Source organism: Narcine bancroftii, chromosome 3 (assembly GCF_036971445.1).
Source record: "Narcine bancroftii isolate sNarBan1 chromosome 3, sNarBan1.hap1, whole genome shotgun sequence".
NCBI lineage: Eukaryota > Metazoa > Chordata > Chondrichthyes > Torpediniformes > Narcinidae > Narcine > Narcine bancroftii.
Window position 1 is genome coordinate 361,533,914 of NC_091471.1, and position 20,364 is coordinate 361,554,277.

At 42.1% G+C, this 20,364-nt stretch overlaps 2 protein-coding genes across 2 annotated transcripts in view; one reads left to right on the forward strand and one right to left on the reverse strand.

Moving 5' to 3' along the window:
* The window catches only part of LOC138759504 (somatostatin receptor type 2-like), an 88,545-nt gene that overhangs the window by 61,839 nt on the left and 6,342 nt on the right, over nt 1-20,364 (forward strand). The window lies entirely within an intron of this gene.
* The window catches only part of LOC138759503 (transmembrane channel-like protein 7), a 46,654-nt gene that overhangs the window by 20,766 nt on the left and 5,524 nt on the right, over nt 1-20,364 (reverse strand). Inside the window, 5 exon segments of the mRNA XM_069930030.1 lie at nt 199-372; nt 3,021-3,168; nt 5,949-6,088; nt 15,107-15,201; nt 16,280-16,441. Coding sequence (XP_069786131.1) covers nt 199-372; nt 3,021-3,168; nt 5,949-6,088; nt 15,107-15,201; nt 16,280-16,441 — 719 coding nt within the window.

Here is a 20,364-nt window from a genome sequence, read left to right on the forward strand (position 1 = left end):
GTGATAGTTGCCAAGTAGCTCACTGGCATGTCTTTGGGTTGGTTCAGGAAATCAAAGTGTCTGGTGAAAACCCACGTTCACAAGAAAAATGTACAATTTCAAGCCTGACAGACCCGAAGTCAGTATTGAGCATGGGTCCGCAGATCTCTTGTGGTTGTAATATAATTATTCAAAACACTTTATCTATTGATGTCTCACCTTCCTCTGGAAATGTTGAGATGCTTTTGTGGCCTGATAAATGACATAGAAAGCTCCAGTCAATGCAGTCATGATAAACAAATTGAGCAAAAATCGGATGAAGTAAAGAAATGCTCTCTCTCTTTTAGTTCGTTCTGCTTTTCTCTTCTTGTACATTTCCTCTGCTAAATCAATCTGATTAAAATAAAAAGAAAACAAAGCATTAATAAAATGATGCTGCCTCGTTTTAACGGAACTTTTGCCTTCAGTTTTAACTGAACTTTTTCTCTATAACACAATACTCGGCTCTTTTGTTTTAGTTTGTATTACCTGCTGTGCTCTTTGCTCTCTTTGGCTTGGCTTCGCGGACGAAGATTTATGGAGGGGGTAAAAGTCCACGTCAGCTGCAGGCTCGTTTGTGGCTGACAAGTCCGACGCGGGACAGGCAGACACGGTTGCAGCGACTGCAGGGGAAAATTGGTGGGTTGGGGTTGGGTGTTGGGTTTTTCCTCCTTTGCCTTTTGTCAGTGAGGTGGGCTCTGCGGCCTTCTTCAAAGGAGACGAACTGTGAGGCGCCAAGATGCACGGTTTGAGGCGAGATCAGCCCACTGGCGGTGGTCAATGTGGCAGGCACCGAGAGATTTCTTTAGGCAGTCCTTGTACCTCTTCTTTGGTGCACCTCTGTCACGGTGGCCAGTGGAGAGCTCGCCCTAGAATGCGATCTTGGGAAGGCGATGGTCCTCCATTCTGGAGACGTGACCCACCCAGCGCAGCTGGATCTTCAGCAGCGTGGACTCGATGCTGTCGGCCTCTGCCATCTCGAGTACTTCGACGTTAGGGATGAAAGCGCTCCAATGGATGTTGAGGATGGAGCGGAGACAACGCTGGTGGAAGCGTACTCAAGGATAAATTGCCTTGCTTGGATAGCATCTAAAACAAAATTTTAATTGTATCTTGGTACACTCAACAATAAAGGGAGAGAGCTTGGATTGGCTGGGCTTATCTATATCCTGAAAAGCAAATAAGAATGAGAGGTGATCTAATAAAGATGATGTAAGATTATAAGAGGCATAAGATAGGATAGAGAATCAGAAACCTTTTTCCCATGGTAGAGGTATGAAAAACAAGGGGGCATAGCTTTGAGGAGAGGAAGGAGTTCTAAGAGAGAACTTAAAATTCCTGAGTGCCACCATCTGTCCTGAGACTTCCACGTCGATGCAATTCATAAAGAAGGCTCGCCAGTGGCTATACTTCATGAGGAGTTTGAGGCGATTTGGTACGTTACCAAAGACTTGCAAATTTTCTACAGGTGTACCGTGGAGAACATTCTGACCGGATGCATCATTGTCTGGTAGGGAGGCGCCAAAGCACAGGACTGAAAAAGACTACAGAGAGTTGTGAACTTGGGTAGTTGTATCATGGGCATTAGTCTTCACCCCATCGAAGACATCTACAAGAGGCGGTGTCTTAAGGAAGTAAGCTCTATCACCCAGGCCATGCCCTCTTCGCACTGCTAGCATCAAAAAGGAGGTACAGAGGACGAACACCCAGAGGCAAAAGATAGATTCTTCCCCTCTGCCATCAGATTTCTGAATGATCCACAGCACACATTTTCTTTCTTTTTGCACTACTCTATTTATTTTGAAATGTAATTTATAGCTTTAATATTTGCACCTGCACTGTTGCTGGAAACTATTGAATTTTATGACAATAAATTCTGATTTTTATTCTAAAGAGGATCTGAGGGGAAGGTTTAATTTTCCACACAGAGAGTGGTTGATATCTGGAAAGCACACTTCCAGAGGAAGTGGTGGAATCAGATAAAATTATGACATTTAGGAAACATTTAAAGAGATGGACAAGTATACTGCTGTAGTTATAAGATGGTATTTTTTTTTAAACAAAGTACCTGTTCACCTGCAGCAAGTAAAGATTTTGGTGCATTTGTACATTGTACTCACTGACAAAAGACAAAGGAGGAAAAAACCAACACCCAACCCCAACCAACCAGTTTTCCCCTTCAACCGCTGCAACCGTGTCTGCCTGTCCTGCATCGGACTTCTCAGCCACAAACGAGCCTGCAGCTGACGTGGACATTTACCCCCTCCATAAATCTTCGTCCGCGAAGCCAAGCCAAAGAAAGAAGAATGTATATGACCATAAACTCACTATCATTGAATTGGCAGACCTAATTTGTACAATCAGGCTTAGTGCAGGCAAACAAAAAGGTCGGCAAGGATGCAGTGGGCTAAGAATCCATTTCTGTGTTACACGACTCCACAACTAATAAATGTAAGATTAGTGTGACTGGGTAGTTGTGGTGGTATACCACCGGCCTACTGCAGGGGGCAACCTCTGTACTTGCAGGAGTGTAAGGGGACAGGACAATACATGGCCGGCTGTCAATCATTTGGCCTGAAAGGATCAAGCCCCACCCGGTCGGGTGTCAATCACCCTCTGGGATTATAAGCCTGCGCCGGCCTCTCGAAGCTCACTCAGAGTTACTGCAGCTACAGCCAGCCTGGCTCGGTGGAAGTCTTTGTGGATTAAAGCCTGTTGTTCAGTCTTTACTTTGTGTGTGTCTGATTCTGGCTACAGCGCACCACAGTAGTTAATGGTCACCACAGGCAAAAGGCCTGTTTTCTTGCTGTATCTGTTCTTTGAATCTATTATTCTAATTTGCTGTATTTTAGCAGTTCCCCATCAAATACAGTACAATGCTTAGTCACAAAATCAATGTAAATCAAATATAAAGAGCAGTTTTTTCCAAATGAACAGGTTGTGAGGGATCACTTGAAGAATGACAATAGCAAGGTTAAATGTGATCTGTCGAGTCCCAATACCTTCAGTTCATTCATAATGCAATGACATTTCAGTTCAGCCATAGAGGTTTCCTTGATGCAAAAGTCCCAGAGTGTGAAGATCTTGGCGCTTTGTTTGGTATTGTAATTGCTCTCGTGCATGCTTTCTTGTTTAAATCTCATCACTGTCCTGCAAAGACAAACACATTACATATCTTGAGAGCACTTATTTTCAATATACCATGTGATTAGATCATTTTGTTCATCAATTTCACATTTTCCTTTTGAGCTTTGCATTATCTGTGTACATAAGAACATAAGAAATAGGAACGGGGTAGACCATCAGGCCTGTCAAACCAACTCTGCAATTCAATGAGATAATGGATGATCCAATCATCGGCTCATTTCCACCTACCTCCTTTTGCCCACATCCCTTAACTCCCCTACCTTGTAAAAATCTATCCAACTTGTCTTAAGTATTTTCACTGACGTTGCCACTACTGCTTCAGGGGCAGTGAATTCCATAAGATTCACCATCCCCTGGGAAAAGCAGTTCCTCATCTCCGTCCTAAATCTACTACTCTGGATCTTGTTCCCTAGTTCTTGTCTCCCCCACCAATGGAAACAACTTACCTACCTCTAGATTTTCTCAATTGCAAACATTTCTATGATCCCCTCTTGTTCTTCTAAATTCAAGCGAGTACAGGCCCAAAAGTTCAATCACTCTTCTTCATGATCCTTCCAAAGGAATTATAACAAATGGAACAACTTAATAGAGCTGCAGAATATGTCAGCATGGTTTTGAGTTCCTTGATGGTCCAATGAAATTTCATCCCAGAGCAAGACTACACTGAGTGAACTAATTGGCCTCTGAGGCTTATTCCTAGAAAAATGACAAACCATTGAATAACATGTTTATTCTATGCCACATTTCATCAGATGTAAACTTTATATAAAATAATAATGCATCAGGGCATAATACTAAATTCCACAGCTGCTGCATTTTCTATTTGAACTCTGGTTTCTGGTTTGTCAGGCCAGGCTTCTTGATTATCAATTCAGTTACTTAACTGCCGCAAACCAACGTACCATTGGGTTAATTATCAACATTGATCCAATGATTGTATCCTGGATCCTTACATGGATCTTCCTCTTCTAGTGTGTGTGTGTGTGTGTGTGTGTGTGTGTGTGTGTGTGTGTGTGTGTGTGTGTGTGTGTGTGTGTGTGTGTGTGTGTGTGTGTGCGTGCGTGCGTGCGTGCGTGCGTGCGTGCGTGCGTGCGTGCGTGCGTGCGTGCGTGCGTGCGTGCGTGCGTGCGTGCGTGCGTGCGTGCGTACACATACTACTACCAAATCTGCTCGGAATTGCAAAAACATACCGTCACGATCTCTCAGAAGAATTCAGGTCTTCCTAGCCTGATCATTTTAAATTCTAGGACAACCATGAAGAGCTTTTAAATGTTTTTTAAATTAAATTTTATCTACCACACGGTAGAAATTGAATCCGGCCATTTCAAACTGTGCCATTCAATTTCACCCAAATTAACCCATAATTCCATACGTTTTGGAGGGTGGGAGGAAACCAGAGCCTGAAGAAACCCACGCAGACATGGGAAGAACTTACAAAGTCTCTACAAGAGTATGGCGGTAGATTCAAACCTTGTTCGCTGGCATTATAATAGTGTCCACACTAACCGTTACGCTGATTGTACCGTCCAATGTTCTAGACATTTCAAATTAAGTTGTGATATTGAACTTGCTGCTCCCTTCAAAAATAAAGTTTGTAATTGGCCCTGTCTTTGTCCATTTTCTTCAAGAAATCATATTAATAGAAATGAACATCATCAGTTCTTCTCATCAATTTTGTTATTTGGATAGGATATTCTGAAGGAAGTATCTTCGTGCCTTTGTGTCTTATGTGAGGAGTTTGCGGAGGTTTGGTATGGCACCAGAAACCCTGGCAAATTTCTACAGAGGTGTGATGGAAAATGTGCTGACCGGCTGCATCACAGTCTGGTATGGGAACATCAATACCCGTGAGTGTAAAGCCCTCCAAAAGTACAGCCTAGGACATCACAGGCAAAACCCTCCCTACGATGGAGTACATGTACAGGGAACGCTGCCAACAAAGAGCAGCAGCAATCAAAGACCCTCACCACCCAGGACACTGCTGCCATCAGGAAAGAGGTTTAGGTGTCATAAGACCTGCACCACCAGATTCAGGAACAGCTGCTCCCCCTCCACCATCAGACTCCTCAACAACATATTCAATCAGAGACTCATTTAAGGACTCTTATTTGTGCACTTTATTGATTTTTCTTTTGTTCTCTCTGTTTTGTACAGTCATTTGTTTAGATTCCTTATCTGTTTACAGGTATTTTATTTGTTTACATCTTGGCGCCTCACAGTTTGGCGGGCAGCAACCTCCTTTGAAGAAGACCGCAGAGCCCACCTCACTGACAAAAGGCAAAGGAGGAAAAACCCAACACCCAACCCCAACCAACCAATTTTCCCCTGCAACCGCTGCAATCGTGTCTGCCTGTCCCGCATCGGACTTGTCAGCCACAAACGAGCCTGCAGCTGACGTGGACTTTTTACCCCCTCCATAAATCTTCGTCCGCGAAGCCAAGCCAAAGAAAGAATTTGTTTACATGTTTTAAGCTGTGAACAGTTTTTTTTTTTGCATATCCAGTTAGTGGGTAATCCTGCCGGACCCGCAGGACAAAGGAATCTCAGGGCTGCATGTGATGTCATGTATGTACTCAGACAATAAATCTGAAATCTGAATCTGATCAGTGGATTTTGTCTTTACGGGGAAAGAATGAACTAAGGCACAATATTCATCAACCCACCACACCATCGTATGAATTTTATTTTCTTGGTCATGAGTTTTACCTCTTTCCTTGAAAAGTGTTTAAATTTAGCAGCAAATTTAAAATGAAAACAGTGCAAAAGATAGTGGAAATTCAAACCTCTGGATAATCCAACATAGGCAATGTAGGAAGTAGAAAACCATCGTCATCAGATAAGCCAAGGAGGGGTTATAATTTAATCCCTCATATTCACCAAATTTATAATACCCATAGAACATATAAGAAACTTCCATGAATCCCTGAAAAAAAAAGAAAAACAAAAACTGTATTAAAAAGGAAAAATTTAAAGGCTTTTATCTTATTTTAAAAAGTCAGCTTCTGATATTGATTTCCATTATGAAACAGTAACTTGATATTTTAGTGGATAACTAAACTATAAGTTTGTGGTAAGCTTGAATGTTCTTCAATACAGCCCTAAGAGGAGTAACAATTTATAGTTCAGGCAGCAATAAAACTGTATCTTGTTCTCCTCATTTCCATTCACTTTCCTGAATGTTCACCCAACAAGCAATCAGTTATCAAGAAAACCTCATCTACACATTTCCCCACGGTTGGCGTAGCGGATAGCTCAATGCGGTCAGTACACAGGGCAGCATAGTTAGCGAATGCTGCTCCAGCGCCAACGATTGGGACTTGGTTTCGAATCCCACGCTGTCTGGAAGGAGTTTGTACATTTTCCCCATGTCCGTGTGGGTTTTCCCCGGTTTCCTCCCACCGTTCGAAATGTACCGGAGGTTGTAGGTTAGGTTCATTGGGTGTAATTGGGCAGCATGGGCTCGTGGGCTGAAGGGCCTGCTTCCGTGCTGTATGTCTAAATCTACATTTAAATTAAATTTAAAATTGACAAGCTCTTTATCTATTTTTGTGACATTATTTTCCCAAAACTTGTTTTCTCTTGGCTGTCCAAAAACTTCTTTATTTTAAATGTGACTGAGATGCATTCATCTCTCGCTCCCATCCACAGAAATCTCCCATGATCCTTCCACCCTTACTGTAAACAGTTTATCCAATATTGCCTTACTTGCTATATTCGAGCAGCCTCTCTTATTCAATATGACACCTCACACCTTCTCCACTTTCCAGTATTACTATCGAATTTCAATGAATATCTTCACCCAACACTCAGCAAAAGTATTGAATTCTCTTCCAAACTCCATCACATTCCCTCTCTTTATCCTACTTAAAACTTTATCAAAGCATAATCAGTCTTGGTCACTTTCTCTACCACTTTTTCCCAATTTATATTGTCCATTTTGTGAGATTCTTTTGAGTTGCTCAGCAACATTAAAGACACAATCCCATGTTGAAAATTAATGAAATAATCTTTCATTGTGTTTCATTTATACAATTGCTTGTTAAAATATTTGTGAAATATTTGATTAAAAAAATCAATGCAACGTAGTATTTTCTCGAAACTAACTCATGTTAAGTGTTGTTCAAATGCTTTGTGATGCAAAATGTAATAAAAAATGTTCACTTTGTTATCTTCTATTTATTTACATTACTTAAAAGGATTCAATTGAATGACAGTAAATTGCAAGCAGGGATTCAGGTTTTGATCAAGTCAGGGAAACAGTGAGCACTTGACATCATTGGGTCAAATAGACACCACAAACAAACCTATTTCTCTGTGCATTCTTTACTGTATATAACATTTAACCCTAATTGTGTGCACACCAATAACCCTCAGAAAGATAGCAACTTTATAACTAGGCTCTCTGCTCACCAGAGCCACGGGCTAAACATATCTTTGGCTTGGCTTCGCGGACGAAGATTTATGGAGGGGGTAAAAAGTCCACGTCAGCTGCAGGCTCGTTTGTGGCTGACCAGTCCGATGCGGGACAGGCAGACACGATTGCAGCGGTTGCAAGGGAAAATTGGTTGGTTGGGGTTGGGTGTTGGGTTTTTCCTCCTTTGCCTTTTGTCAGTGAGGTGGGCTCTGCGGTCTTCTTCAAAGGAGGCTGCTGCCCGCCAAACTGTGAGGCGCCAAGATGCACGGTTTGAGGCGTTATCAGCCCACTGGCGGTGGTCAATGTGGCAGGCACCAAGAGATTTCTTTAGGCAGTCCTTGTACCTTTTCTTTGGTGCACCTCTGTCACGGTGGCCAGTGGAGAGCTCGCCATATAATACGATCTTGGGAAGGCGATGGTCCTCCATTCTGGAGACGTGACCCATCCAGCGCAGCTGGATCTTCAGCAGCGTGGACTCGATGCTGTCGACCTCTGCCATCTCGAGTACCTCGACGTTAGGGGTGTGAGCGCTCCAATGGATGTTGAGGATGGAGCGGAGACAACGCTGGTGGAAGCGTTCTAGGAGCCGTAGGTGGTGCCGGTAGAGGACCCATGATTCGGAGCCGAACAGGAGTGTGGGTATGACAACGGCTCTGTATACGCTTATCTTTGTGAGGTTTTTCAGTTGGTTGTTTTTCCAGACTCTTTTGTGTAGTCTTCCAAAGGCGCTATTTGCCTTGGCGAGTCTGTTGTCTATCTCATTGTCGATCCTTGCATCTGATGAAATGGTGCAGCCGAGATAGGTAAACTGGTTGACCGTTTTGAGTTTTGTGTGCCCGATGGAGATGTGGGGGGCCTGGTAGTCATGGTGGGGAGCTGGCTGATGGAGGACCTCAGTTTTCTTCAGGCTGACTTCCAGGCCAAACATTTTGGCAGTTTCCGCAAAGCAGGACGTCAAGCGCTGAAGAGCTGGCTCTGAATGGGCAACTAAAGCGGCATCATCTGCAAAGAGTAGTTCACGGACAAGTTTCTCTTGTGTCTTGGTGTGAGCTTGCAGGCGCCTCAGATTGAAGAGACTGCCATCCGTGCGGTACCGGATGTAAACAGCGTCTTCATTGTTGGGGTCTTTCATGGCTTGGTTCAGCATCATGCTGAAGAAGATTGAAAAGAGGGTTGGTGCGAGAACACAGCCTTGCTTCACGCCATTGTTAATGGAGAAGGGTTCAGAGAGCTCATTGCTGTATCTGACCCGACCTTGTTGGTTTTCGTGCAGTTGGATAATCATGTTGAGGAACTTTGGGGGACATCCGATGCGCTCTAGTATTTGCCAAAGCCCTTTCCTGCTCACGGTGTCGAAGGCTTTGGTGAGGTCAACAAAGGTGATGTAGAGTCCTTTGTTTTGTTCTCTACACTTTTCTTGCAGCTGTCTGAGGGCAAAGACCATGTCAGTGGTTCCTCTGTTAGCGCGAAAGCCGCACTGTGATTCTGGGAGAATATTCTCAGCGACACTAGGTATTATTCTATTTAGTAGAATCCTAGCGAAGATTTTGCCTGCAATGGAGAGCAACGTGATTCCCCTGTAGTTTGAGCAGTCTGATTTCTCGCCTTTGTTTTTGTACAGGGTGATGATGGTGGCATCACGAAGATCCTGAGGCAGTTTACCTTGGTCCCAACAAAGCTTGAAAAACTCATGCAGTTTGGCATGCAGAGTTTTGCCGCCAGCCTTCCAGACTTCTGGGGGGATATATAACATTTAACCCTAATTGTGTGCACACCAATAACCCTCAGAAAGATAGCAACTTTATAACTAGGCTCTCTGCTCACCAGAGCCACGGGCTAAACATATGCATGCATGTTAAACACTGCTTTAAAGGGGCCAATTAATTATTAATAATTAAGTACTTATTGTCCCATTAAGTACTCAGCACTAATCACAGAGCACCGAGGCATAGGGATTACTTAACGTGGTATGTGAACGCTTCCACCAGCGTGGTCTCCGCTCCATCCTCAACATTCATTGGAGCGCCTTCATCCCTAACGTCGAAGTACTCGAGATGGCAGAGGTCGACAGCATCGAGTCCACGCTGCTGAAGATCCAGCTGCGCTGGGTGGGTCACGTCTCCAGAATGGAGGACTATCGCCTTCCCAAGATCATGCTATATGGCGAGCTCTCCACTGGCCACCGTGACAGAGGTGCACCAAAGAAGAGGTACAAGGACTGCCTAAAGAAATCTCTTGGTGCCTGCCACATTGACCACCGCCAGTGGGCTGATCTCGCCTCAAACCGTGCATCTTGGCGCCTCACAGTTCGTCTCCTTTGAAGAAGACCGCAGAGCCCACCTCACTGACAAAAGACAAAGGAGGATAAACCCAACACCCAACCCCAACCCACCAATTTTCCCCTGCAACCGCTGCAACCGTGTCTGCCTGTCCCGCATCGGACTTGTCAGCCAGAAACGAGCCTGCAGCTGACGTGGACATTTACCCCCTCCATAAATCTTCGTCCGCGAAGCCAAGCCAAAGAAGATGTGAGTGGGAAGGGAAGGTTGAGAATCACTGCTCTAGGTACATTATTCTCTTCTGAACTCAACACTGGGTTAAACATTGAATCTACTGTTCTACGTCACACCTCTTCTCGATCTCACTCTTGTTTCTTTATTTCTCCATTATCATCCAGACCATTTACCCTTGAATATTCTCATGACTTTTGCTATTTGATCTTTCCTGTTGTTTATTTTCTCTCCATGTGGGTAAATAGATTAAATGGCATTAAATGGATTAAATGGCAGAACAGTTTCAATGGGCTGAATAGCTTACTTCTGCTCCGATGTCATATGGTCATCATAAAACATCTTTATTCAATTTTTAAAAAAATGTTATATAATCAACTTTTTCCCAGTGACAATCCATTGACCTGGAACTCTGCTCGTTCCTCTTTCAGTACTGACGAACATCTTTAGGATTTCCTTTATTAATTTCAAAATACTAACACTTGAAGTATTTGCTTTATCTTTATTACTTTAGACCCATTTTTTTAAATTTGATATTGTTTTACATTGTCTGCTTTCCAAATTTGATTTTGTTCAGCGTTTTGTGTGGTAACTTTGTATTGTTCTATCGTATATTTAATAATATTAAATATATTATTTAATATTAAAAATAAGTAAAATATTTAAACTATTACAAAATATTTCCAGCCTCTTAAATTCTCTTCCAAGGTCAGTCAGGACTTCCACTATTCAGACATTGTACCTCCCCAATCACAAATGGTCGACAGTTCTGATTTAATTACAACTCCCACAACACTTCTTCACACCCAGTCTCTTGCGAGGTTTCTATTCATTTCTCTTGTTATGTACACAAGTGTGTGTGTGTGTGGGGGGGGGGGGGGGGTGTCAAAACCAAACCCATTACAGTTCAAGCTTCATTCTGAAGAGATGATTTTAAGGTTCAGTCAGTTTTGCTTTGAAACTCAGATTCTTTAAATTGTTGCTCAACAGCAATCATGGAGTAGGTGTGAAGCATCAGACTTCTCAAAAGTCACAAATTTCTTAGAAAACTTTTCAGAGAATTATTTCTTCAAATGAATAATTTCCCCCTCTTGCATGGAGGTTTCAGTATTTGTTTTTCTTCCATGATGATTTCACAAACCTAGGCAAGCGTTTCAAAATGTCATGGGCACAGCAGGACTGCCCTCTCAGTTGGAAGTGGTCATTCTCTTTCGAAAAGCACTTATTCTATGTTCTCCTTTGATCAGAGTGTGAGAGATAAGTAAAGCTGATATAAAAATATGAAGATGAGGAAACTAGTATAGATATATTTTCTTTTTTTCTTTCTTTGGCTTGGCTTCGCGGACGAAGATTTATGGAGGGGGTAAAAAGTCCACGTCAGATGCAGGCTCGTTTGTGGCTGACAAGTCCGATGCGGGACAGGCAGACACGGTTGCAGCGGTTGCAGGGGAAAATTGGTTGGTTGGGGTTGGGTGTTGGGTTTTTCCTCCTTTGCCTTTTGTCAGTGAGGTGGGCTCTGCGGTCTTCTTCAAAGGAGGTTGCTGCCCGCCAAACTGTGAGGCGCCAAGATGCACGGTTTGAGGCGATATCAGCCCACTGGCGGTGGTCAATGTGGCAGGCACCAAGAGATTTCTTTAGGCAGTCCTTGTACCTTTTCTTTGGTGCACCTCTGTCACGGTGGCCAGTGGAGAGCTCGCCATATAACACGATCTTGGGAAGGCGATGGTCCTCCATTCTGGAGACGTGACCCATCCAGCGCAGCTGGATCTTCAGCAGCGTGGACTCGATGCTGTCTACCTCTGCCATCTCGAGTACTTCAACGTTAGGGATGAAAGCGCTCCAATGGATGTTGAGGATGGAGCGGAGACAACGCTGGTGGAAGCGTTCTAGGAGCCGTAGGTGGTGCCGGTAGAGGACCCATGATTCGGAGCCGAACAGGAGTGTGGGTATGACAACGGCTCTGTATACGCTTATCTTTGTGAGGTTTTTCAGTTGGTTGTTTTTCCAGACTCTTTTGTGTAGTCTTCCAAAGGCGCTATTTGCCTTGGCGAGTCTGTTGTCTATCTCATTGTCGATCCTTGCATCTGATGAAATGGTGCAGCTGAGATAGGTAAACTGGTTGACCGTTTTGAGTTTTGTGTGCCCGATGGAGATGTGGGGGGGCTGGTAGTCATGGTGGGGAGCTGGCTATATATATGGGTAATAAATAAAGCCAGTATGAATAAGATAAGGATAGATAATCGATAATAGAATGTAGGAGTAAAGTTAGTTTGGATAAAATAAGGGGTCTTCTAGCCTTAGACAGAATTAGCAAGTTCTGCATATAAGAAGGTTGTAGCCCTGAGAGTTGGGAAGGTGTGAATTAGAACAAAGGCAGGTTTGTCAATAAGGACAATAAGGACAATGACATGATAGGACACCGACAGGATACCCGCCTGGTCCTCCAAGTTCACAGATACAGCACGTAGGCAGACAGGATTGCCTAATGCCAAACTCATCCAGGAGGCAGAAGAATGTAAGGGGGAGGGTACTTCTATACTGAAATGAACTGTATAAAAGTTGGGTGAGCCCCAGGATATGTGTGTATTCTCAGGGTAAGGGGAAGCACCCAACTTTGCATTGTTGTATAATAAATGTTCTTTGTTCTCAATTTTTGTCTCGAGCAAATTCTGTGAAGGTACTTCTGTTTCTCACAAGAGTAACATGTAACAAACAGTACCTTTCTGGTTATTGTATCATCAATCCTGTCTTACTTATAGGATAGCCAAACAACTTCTTCAATCCTGTGTTACCTCCAGGATGGTACAGCATCTTCTGGCTTTGGTTTGAAATTAGTTCCTTAATATTCATAAATTTTCTGTCTTGAAGTGTCTTTACCACATGACATTACATCATTCCGGTCTTTTGAAGTTTATTTCAAAGTTACTTTACATCGATATGCTAAAACTATATGACTTTATTTCTTCCAGAAGTTTTACAAGCTAATGTCTCTGATCTGTCTGCTGGCCACAAGCAAAAGCCTGTTTCTGTTTACACAGATGCCATTGGGTCTCCATCCTAACACATAGGTAAACAAGCAGAGCCTTTTGTTTAATTAGATGTCCTCCTTGAGCAACCCCATTGTACGAGATATTTAAATGAACAAACACTTACAATTTTACCAGACTTTGCAACTCCGAAAATGACTTCTCTCTCTGAGTGTAATTGTGTGTGTCTGTGTTTCCCTGCATCCAAACTCACAAAAATAACTTGCTAATAATATGTTTTAAAACAAAAGATTAATAATAACACAATTCTGTCACATTTCTCAATTCCTCTGCCTCCATCATATCTGCTCTCAAGATGAGGTCATCCAGTTCAGATCATCCAAAAAGTCCTTCTTCTTCCAAAAACATGGTTTTGCCTCTACCACTATCAACTCAGCCTTTACCCGCATCTCTGCCATTTCCCGTTCATCTGCCCTGGCCCCCTCTGCCCATGGACACAACAACATGATTTTCCTTGTCCTCACTTACCACCCCACCAGACTCTGCATCCGACACATTATCCTCCACAATTTCCGTCACCTACAATGTGATACTGATCCCACCACCAGACACATCTTCCTCTCTCCTCCCCTTTCTTCCTTCCAGAGGGACTGCTTCCTCCATGACACCCTCGTCCACACTTCCCTTCCCACCAATCATCCTCTTGGCACCTTCCACTACAGCCTCAGAAAGGGCCACGCTCCCACACCTCCTCCCTCACCACCAGTCAGGGCCCCAAACAACCCTTCCAAGTTAAGCAACATTTCACTTATGGATCTGTGGGGGTCACCTACAGCATCTGGTGCTCCCATTATGGCTTTCTCTATATCAGAGAGGCAGGATGGAGACTGGGAGATCTCTTCACTGAGCATTTTCATTCCATCCGCATCAATGACAAGGATCTTCCAGGGGCAAACCATTTCAATTCAGCGCCCCACTTGACAGGGCAACACGCTTGTTCATGGCCTCATGTACTCTCATATCAGAGCCACCCATAAACTGGAGGAGCAATACCTAATATTCCACCTGGGCACTCTCCAACAGGATGTCATTAACATCAACCTCTCCAGTTTCTGCTAACCCAATCCGTTCTTCCTCTCTTCGCCATCCCTCGGTCTTCTTTCCTCCAGCTCTCCACCCTCTTCCCTCTCCATTCACAGAGCCTGGCCCTTTTTGCTGTTGTGCCCTCCCTTATTGACCTATTACCTCCTGCCTGTGAGACTGTGCTCCTCCCCTCCACCATTTTGTTTAGGCACCTGCCTACATTTTTCTTATACCTTGATGAAGGGCTCAAGCCCTAAAACGTTGATTATGTATCTTTATCTTAGCCTCAAAAAGGCACTGTTTGACCACCTGAGTTTTTCCAGCATTGTGTTTTTACTTCAACCACGATGTCTGCAGACTTTCATTTTACTCTTATTTAATTTGAAATGCTTTTCATACTAATTATCTGACTTATTTCATTGTGAAACTAACATTTGTGAAACCATGTGGAGAGATTTCTTCCAAGGCTCAGTTAAAAATTAGAGATAAGATATTAGGTATTAATCATAATTTCTGAGGCTCAATTTTATAGGCTGATGCGACATTCGGAGTACCCAAAGGAGACTGCAAATGCTGGAATCTGCTTAAGGAACTTGATAAAGAGCTCAACTCAAAACATTGATCATTCTTTTTCTCCCACTAATGCTGAGTTCCTCCAGGACTGTGTGTTCAATTGAGTGACATTGTGGGTCTAAGATTACATGGTAACATTATCATTTGAGAAAACATTCAACAGCAGTAATTTTATGTATATACTCCCAAACATCTGCATGAGATCAGATTTAACTCCACTCATCCAAGCTGTGTGGAAGTTATGATTTCACATATCATCTCTGGTTACAAATTCACCACTTGATAAGTGGCAGCTACTTATACAGCATCCAAGCTAATGACCTCTGACCCCAGACTCTTCCAGTTGAAAATAATTTTAAGGTAAAATAACTTACTGTCCCTGAGAATAGATCCAGGATTCTTTCATAAAAAGAAGCCAAGCCATTTGGATATAGATCATATTCAAAGCACTTTGGTACTGAAATAGAAACTAGAAACAAAGATCATTACTTACATGTTTACATCTCATTTAGTGAGTGTGTTTCAGTACCTTATTTGTTTACAGCATAATTAAATGTTGACTTATACAAGAAGTGAGTATGTCAATGGTATGTAACATTAAAACTTCAGTGTCTCATGATTTAACTCAGGTTAAAATTATGAAGTAAATCCTGAAAGTGGTTTCATCGAGAAACAATGTGACAACAAGGAAGGGTGGGGTAACTTTTAAACCTTGGATTTGGTATCGATCCAGAATCTCTTTTTGCTTTATAACCCCATTGCTATGAAGTGAAGCATTTCTGTGATTTAGATCATGTCATTGTATTGTATAAATTGCTAAAATGTAAAGAAATAGTCACACTCTGGGTGACTGATTAAATATAAAGAAAATGATCTTCTTGGCTGAAATACTAATATTCCACCCATGCAATCATGCGCTGGCTGGCCCAAATCCATCATCAAGTGTCAGGTTTCCAAGGGGATGCTTGGTTTTCCATTAGTATTTGCAGTGTAATGGAAGATTTGTGGAACAGAACTTCTAATTTACAATAACATTACTTCTACTTCCAAATCATGGACTAAAGAGCATTTGGGGAAATCAGAAAATTTCTGACTAACCCATTGGTTTCTTAGCTTCTTACAATTAAACAGGGTGATCGAAATCGGCTTGTTGTCTCTCAAAGGTCCTCTTTTGAATGATAGTGAAGCAAGTGATAATCAAAGAGACATTTCTAAATAAATTATTACACCTGGAGTTAATTTGATCAGAAACAAAACTACGCAATGTAAAAGAACATATATGAAATTCCCAAATATGCTTAATAAATTTGGAGCCCTCCTTCGCTTCAGATACTGCTAGCCAAAGATTGTGATAAACAAAGCAGTCCAAGAAGAATAAACCCTCCAAATCAGACAACAATTTGTGCATTTATCCCTCCAATAATTGCTGAAGAGGTGGAAAATGGTGCAAGTGCAAATAAAATTAATCAATTTAATCCATCTTAGTCGAGCAGTTTAGCAATTGAACATGAATGTGCATATTGACAGGACAAAGTTAATGGACTCACTGTTCTTCAGCCGGTCTGTGTCTGTCTGAATGAGTTTCATCTGGGTTATATAGATGGAAGGCAAGAGCACAAATCCACTAACCAACAGAAATGCAGAAAGATTCACGAAAACCAAGAAACGAAGAAAGCTGAAATACGATTGGATGCCAGTTCCATAGTGACCTAGTCCATAACACATCATGAAACAAAAAAGATGCTGTTCAAAATAATCTCAGATTTTGAATATTAAGGTGGTCCATTCAATATGACAGAATTATTTATCAACTCATTCAAGAAAATGGTTCAAGATGCAACCTATTACACATTTATATCTCGGACACAGAAATCCTAATAGAAAACACAAATCTGTCCATTATATTTACTCTTCACTGTTAAAACAAACTCAACAGGACCAGGAGTATTACATTTCACTTCATGACTCTTCCAACATCAATATGGCTGCTCTATTACTGTTTTCTCAATACCTTCAATAAACAAAAGTCTTTAAACATGAATAAATCACTCAATGTTAGTTGCTATTTTCCAAAGAAAATTCCAAACTATTGTTCCCCTTATTTTGTGATTCTGTACTTCATTCCTTCAATCTGCTAAAGGAACTCAGTGGTTACTTTTCAATTTTTCTCCCGCAGATGCTGCTCATTCTCCATTCCTCCAGCATTAGGAGTCTCATTTGTGTGTCTGCATTCCTGAAAGTTCTAAATTTGCCAATCTGGACAAATAGTTCATCATTCTTTTATCTTGATATCTTGAAAATTTTCATTGAATCACCTTTGCCTTCTTAAATTCCAGGAAAAACAGTCTTAATTCTTTTAATTACTCCTCATACCTCTGGGGACATAGGCAACCTTTAGATGAATAGATGATGCATTCCCTCTGCCAGTTTCCCTTCTATGTGCAGATAATTGTCCCTGCTGCAGCGGCAACATCCAAGCCCCAAACTCCATTCTCTTAGAAATATTCATAAGTGGTCTTGGCATTTCAATAATCCATCAACCCAAATTATTTTTGAACAATTGGACGCTGTTCATCTCCATTGTTTCTTAGCTTTTCTTGGTTTAAAAACTACTTCTTCTATCCTGTCTAGGTCCCAAAACAATGCATTGCTAATATTTTAAAAATAGTGTGCAATCTACTATTTCCATCTCCACTGTTTTAAAAAACTCTCTTTGTCCATGTATTCACAAAGAATTTGTGACTTTCTGTTCAAGTCAGCAATTGATGCAAAGAACGGTTTGAGCCTTTTCACAAGGCTTTGCAGATTTTCCTTGCAGTACCCTGCAGTTCTCTTTGGAAAATTCCCAGCCATCAGAGTTCAATTTCAGAATCAGAATTTATTGTCGTGAACAAGTCATGAAATTCGTTGTTTTGCAACAGCATTACAGTGCAAACATTTATAGAAACCACCTTACAAAATGAATAAAAATAGTGCAAGAAAAAGTCAAAGTGAGGCAGTCTCTTGATCATTTCAGGAATCCGACGGTAGAGGGGAAGAAGCTGTCTTTATGCTGCTGAGTGCTCCTGTTCAGGCTCCTGTACCTGTTTCTCGGTGGTAGCAAGGTCAGGATGGTGGGGCTCCTTGAAGATAGAAGCATCTTTTTTTTTAAGACACTACCTCTTGTAGATGCCCGTGATGTCACAGGCCAAGGTAACAACCATCTGGTGATTTTTCTTGTCCTGATCATTGGAACCAGCCAAAATGCTCTCCACAGTACACCGGTAGAAATTTTCTTCAGTGATATACCGAATCTCCTCAAACTCCTCACAAAGTACAGCTGCTGGTGAGCCTTCTTCGTGGAGGCTGCAGGACAGATCCTCAGAGATGTTGTCACCCAGGAATTTGACCCGCTCCACTACTGAGCCCTTGATGAGGACTGGGTCGTGTTCTCCTGATTTCCTCCTGAAGTCCATAATCATCTCCTTGGTTTTGCTAATGTTGAGAGCAAGGTTGTTGTTGTGACACCACCCAACATCTCTCGCCAGCACGCCTCCTCATTACCGTCTGTGGTTCTGCCAATTACTGTGACGTCATCGCATATTTGTAGATAGCATTTGCATTGTGCCTGGCCACACATTTTTTGGATGTAAAGTAAGTAGAGCAGTGGGCTAAGTATGCATTCTTGAGGTGCACCTGTGTTACTTGTCAGTGAGGAGGAGATGTTGTTTCCAATTCATAATAACTGTGTTCTTCCAATGAGGAAGTCAAGGATCCAGTTGCAGAGGCCCAGGGTTTGGAGCTTGTTGACCAGCACTGATGGAATCAGTTTTATCATGTGTCAAGGTGTCTTTATCAGATACCTCCTGGGAATCTACCTAAACAACATCCATCACCAACAAAATTTGCCTCTTCAATAAATTCTGTAAGTTATTTAATAATAAATTGAATAGTTAAATACTGTATTTGATATTGAGTGAATTATCCAAACTCTGGCGCACGGACAATTAGGAGGCCTGTAAACTCTGTCAATCCAGTTACAGCTTGAATTTCTTTCTCTGATTTGGATTTTATTGGCCTTGAAGTTTGGGTCAGGATATTGTCAGAAAATGCAAAACTTCAGAGTGGGCATCTATGGAGAAACTGATTCCAGAGCATCAGAGGGGAAAGAGTTTGAGATCAAATTCTGTGATATTCATGTTGGGGGTCCTCAGCAAGGTTCTGGTGAACTCCAGGTGCAGTGGGAAATTGCTGGCAGAATTCAGCCAACGAGATCACAATTTGCACATTCTCATTGGCAGACCCCAATCAGTGCAAATCAGTAACATCACCTTCTCCACACTGACCACCATCATATGGGCACCCTAAGACAAGGCAAAAAAAAAGACTGCATAGTTAGTCCCCAACTCTATTCTCTGTACACTCCTGAGGTGGAGAGCTTCAAGTTTCTGAGAGGCCATATTTCAGAAGACCGCTCCGTGAAGAAGGCACACCAACATCTCCTTTTTCTAACGAGTCTGAGAATATTTAGCATGTCTTCGAACGCGCTATCAAACTTCTGCAGGTGCACTGTGGAAAGTATACTGACTCACTTCATCATGGCCTAGCTTGGGAATTCAAACACCCAGGCACACAGAAGGCTCCAGTAGGTAACAATTGCAGCCAATCACAGGCTCTAACCTCCCATCCAATGGCTGCAGCTATATGAGGTACTGCCTCAAGAAGGCAGCCAAAATCAGAAAGGAACCCCATCTCTCAGATCGCAACCTCTTACTGCTACCTTTGTGCAGAAGATATAGAAACTTGAGGACCAAGGCCTCCAGGTTCAAGAATGGTTTCTTTCCAGCAACTTCCACTTGTCACTTTAATCTTGGACTACTCTGATTCCACAAAGGATTGCTTATACAAATGATTTTTTATTATTATTTTGCACTGAGATAACTGTGACTATTTATTATCTAATGTTTGTATTTATTGTATCTTTTAATTCAATTAAATATTTTCATTGAAGTTTATTTTTAAAACTACAGTCTCTGTTTGGCTGCAGAATTTTGATGCATATGTACACAGTACAATGTATATGACAATACACACATTATCATTATCTTGCAGTATATAAATGGTTTCGTGCTAGCAGAACCATGCAAAGCTGCAGATATTTATCTGGAAAATGTTCCATAGTTGCATTGGAATCAAATTCTCCATACTCAAATAAGAGCAATAAAGAGAGAGATGTTTAAATATTCAGCAAAAGGCTCTTTCAGGTGGCCAGAATACTCCGATGTAAATTCTCCGATGTAAAGCTGCATATTCTACCTCTATGCGGCTGTCAGGTACCCACCTGAAATGCGGGAAACACAAAGCGGTTCCATCTGCATGGGGGATTATGGGTAGTGAAGACGGCCATTACTATGCCGCATACATATATATATATATATATATATATATATATTTATTTATATATATATTTTTTTCTTCTTTCTTTGGCTTGGCTTCGCGGACGAAGATTTATGGAGGGGGTAAATGTCCACATCAGCTGCAGGCTTGTTTGTGGCTGACAAGTCCGATGCGGGACAGGCAGACACGGTTGCAGCGGTTGCAGGGGAAAATTGGTTGGTTGGGGTTGGGTGTTGGGTTTTTCCTCCTTTGTCTT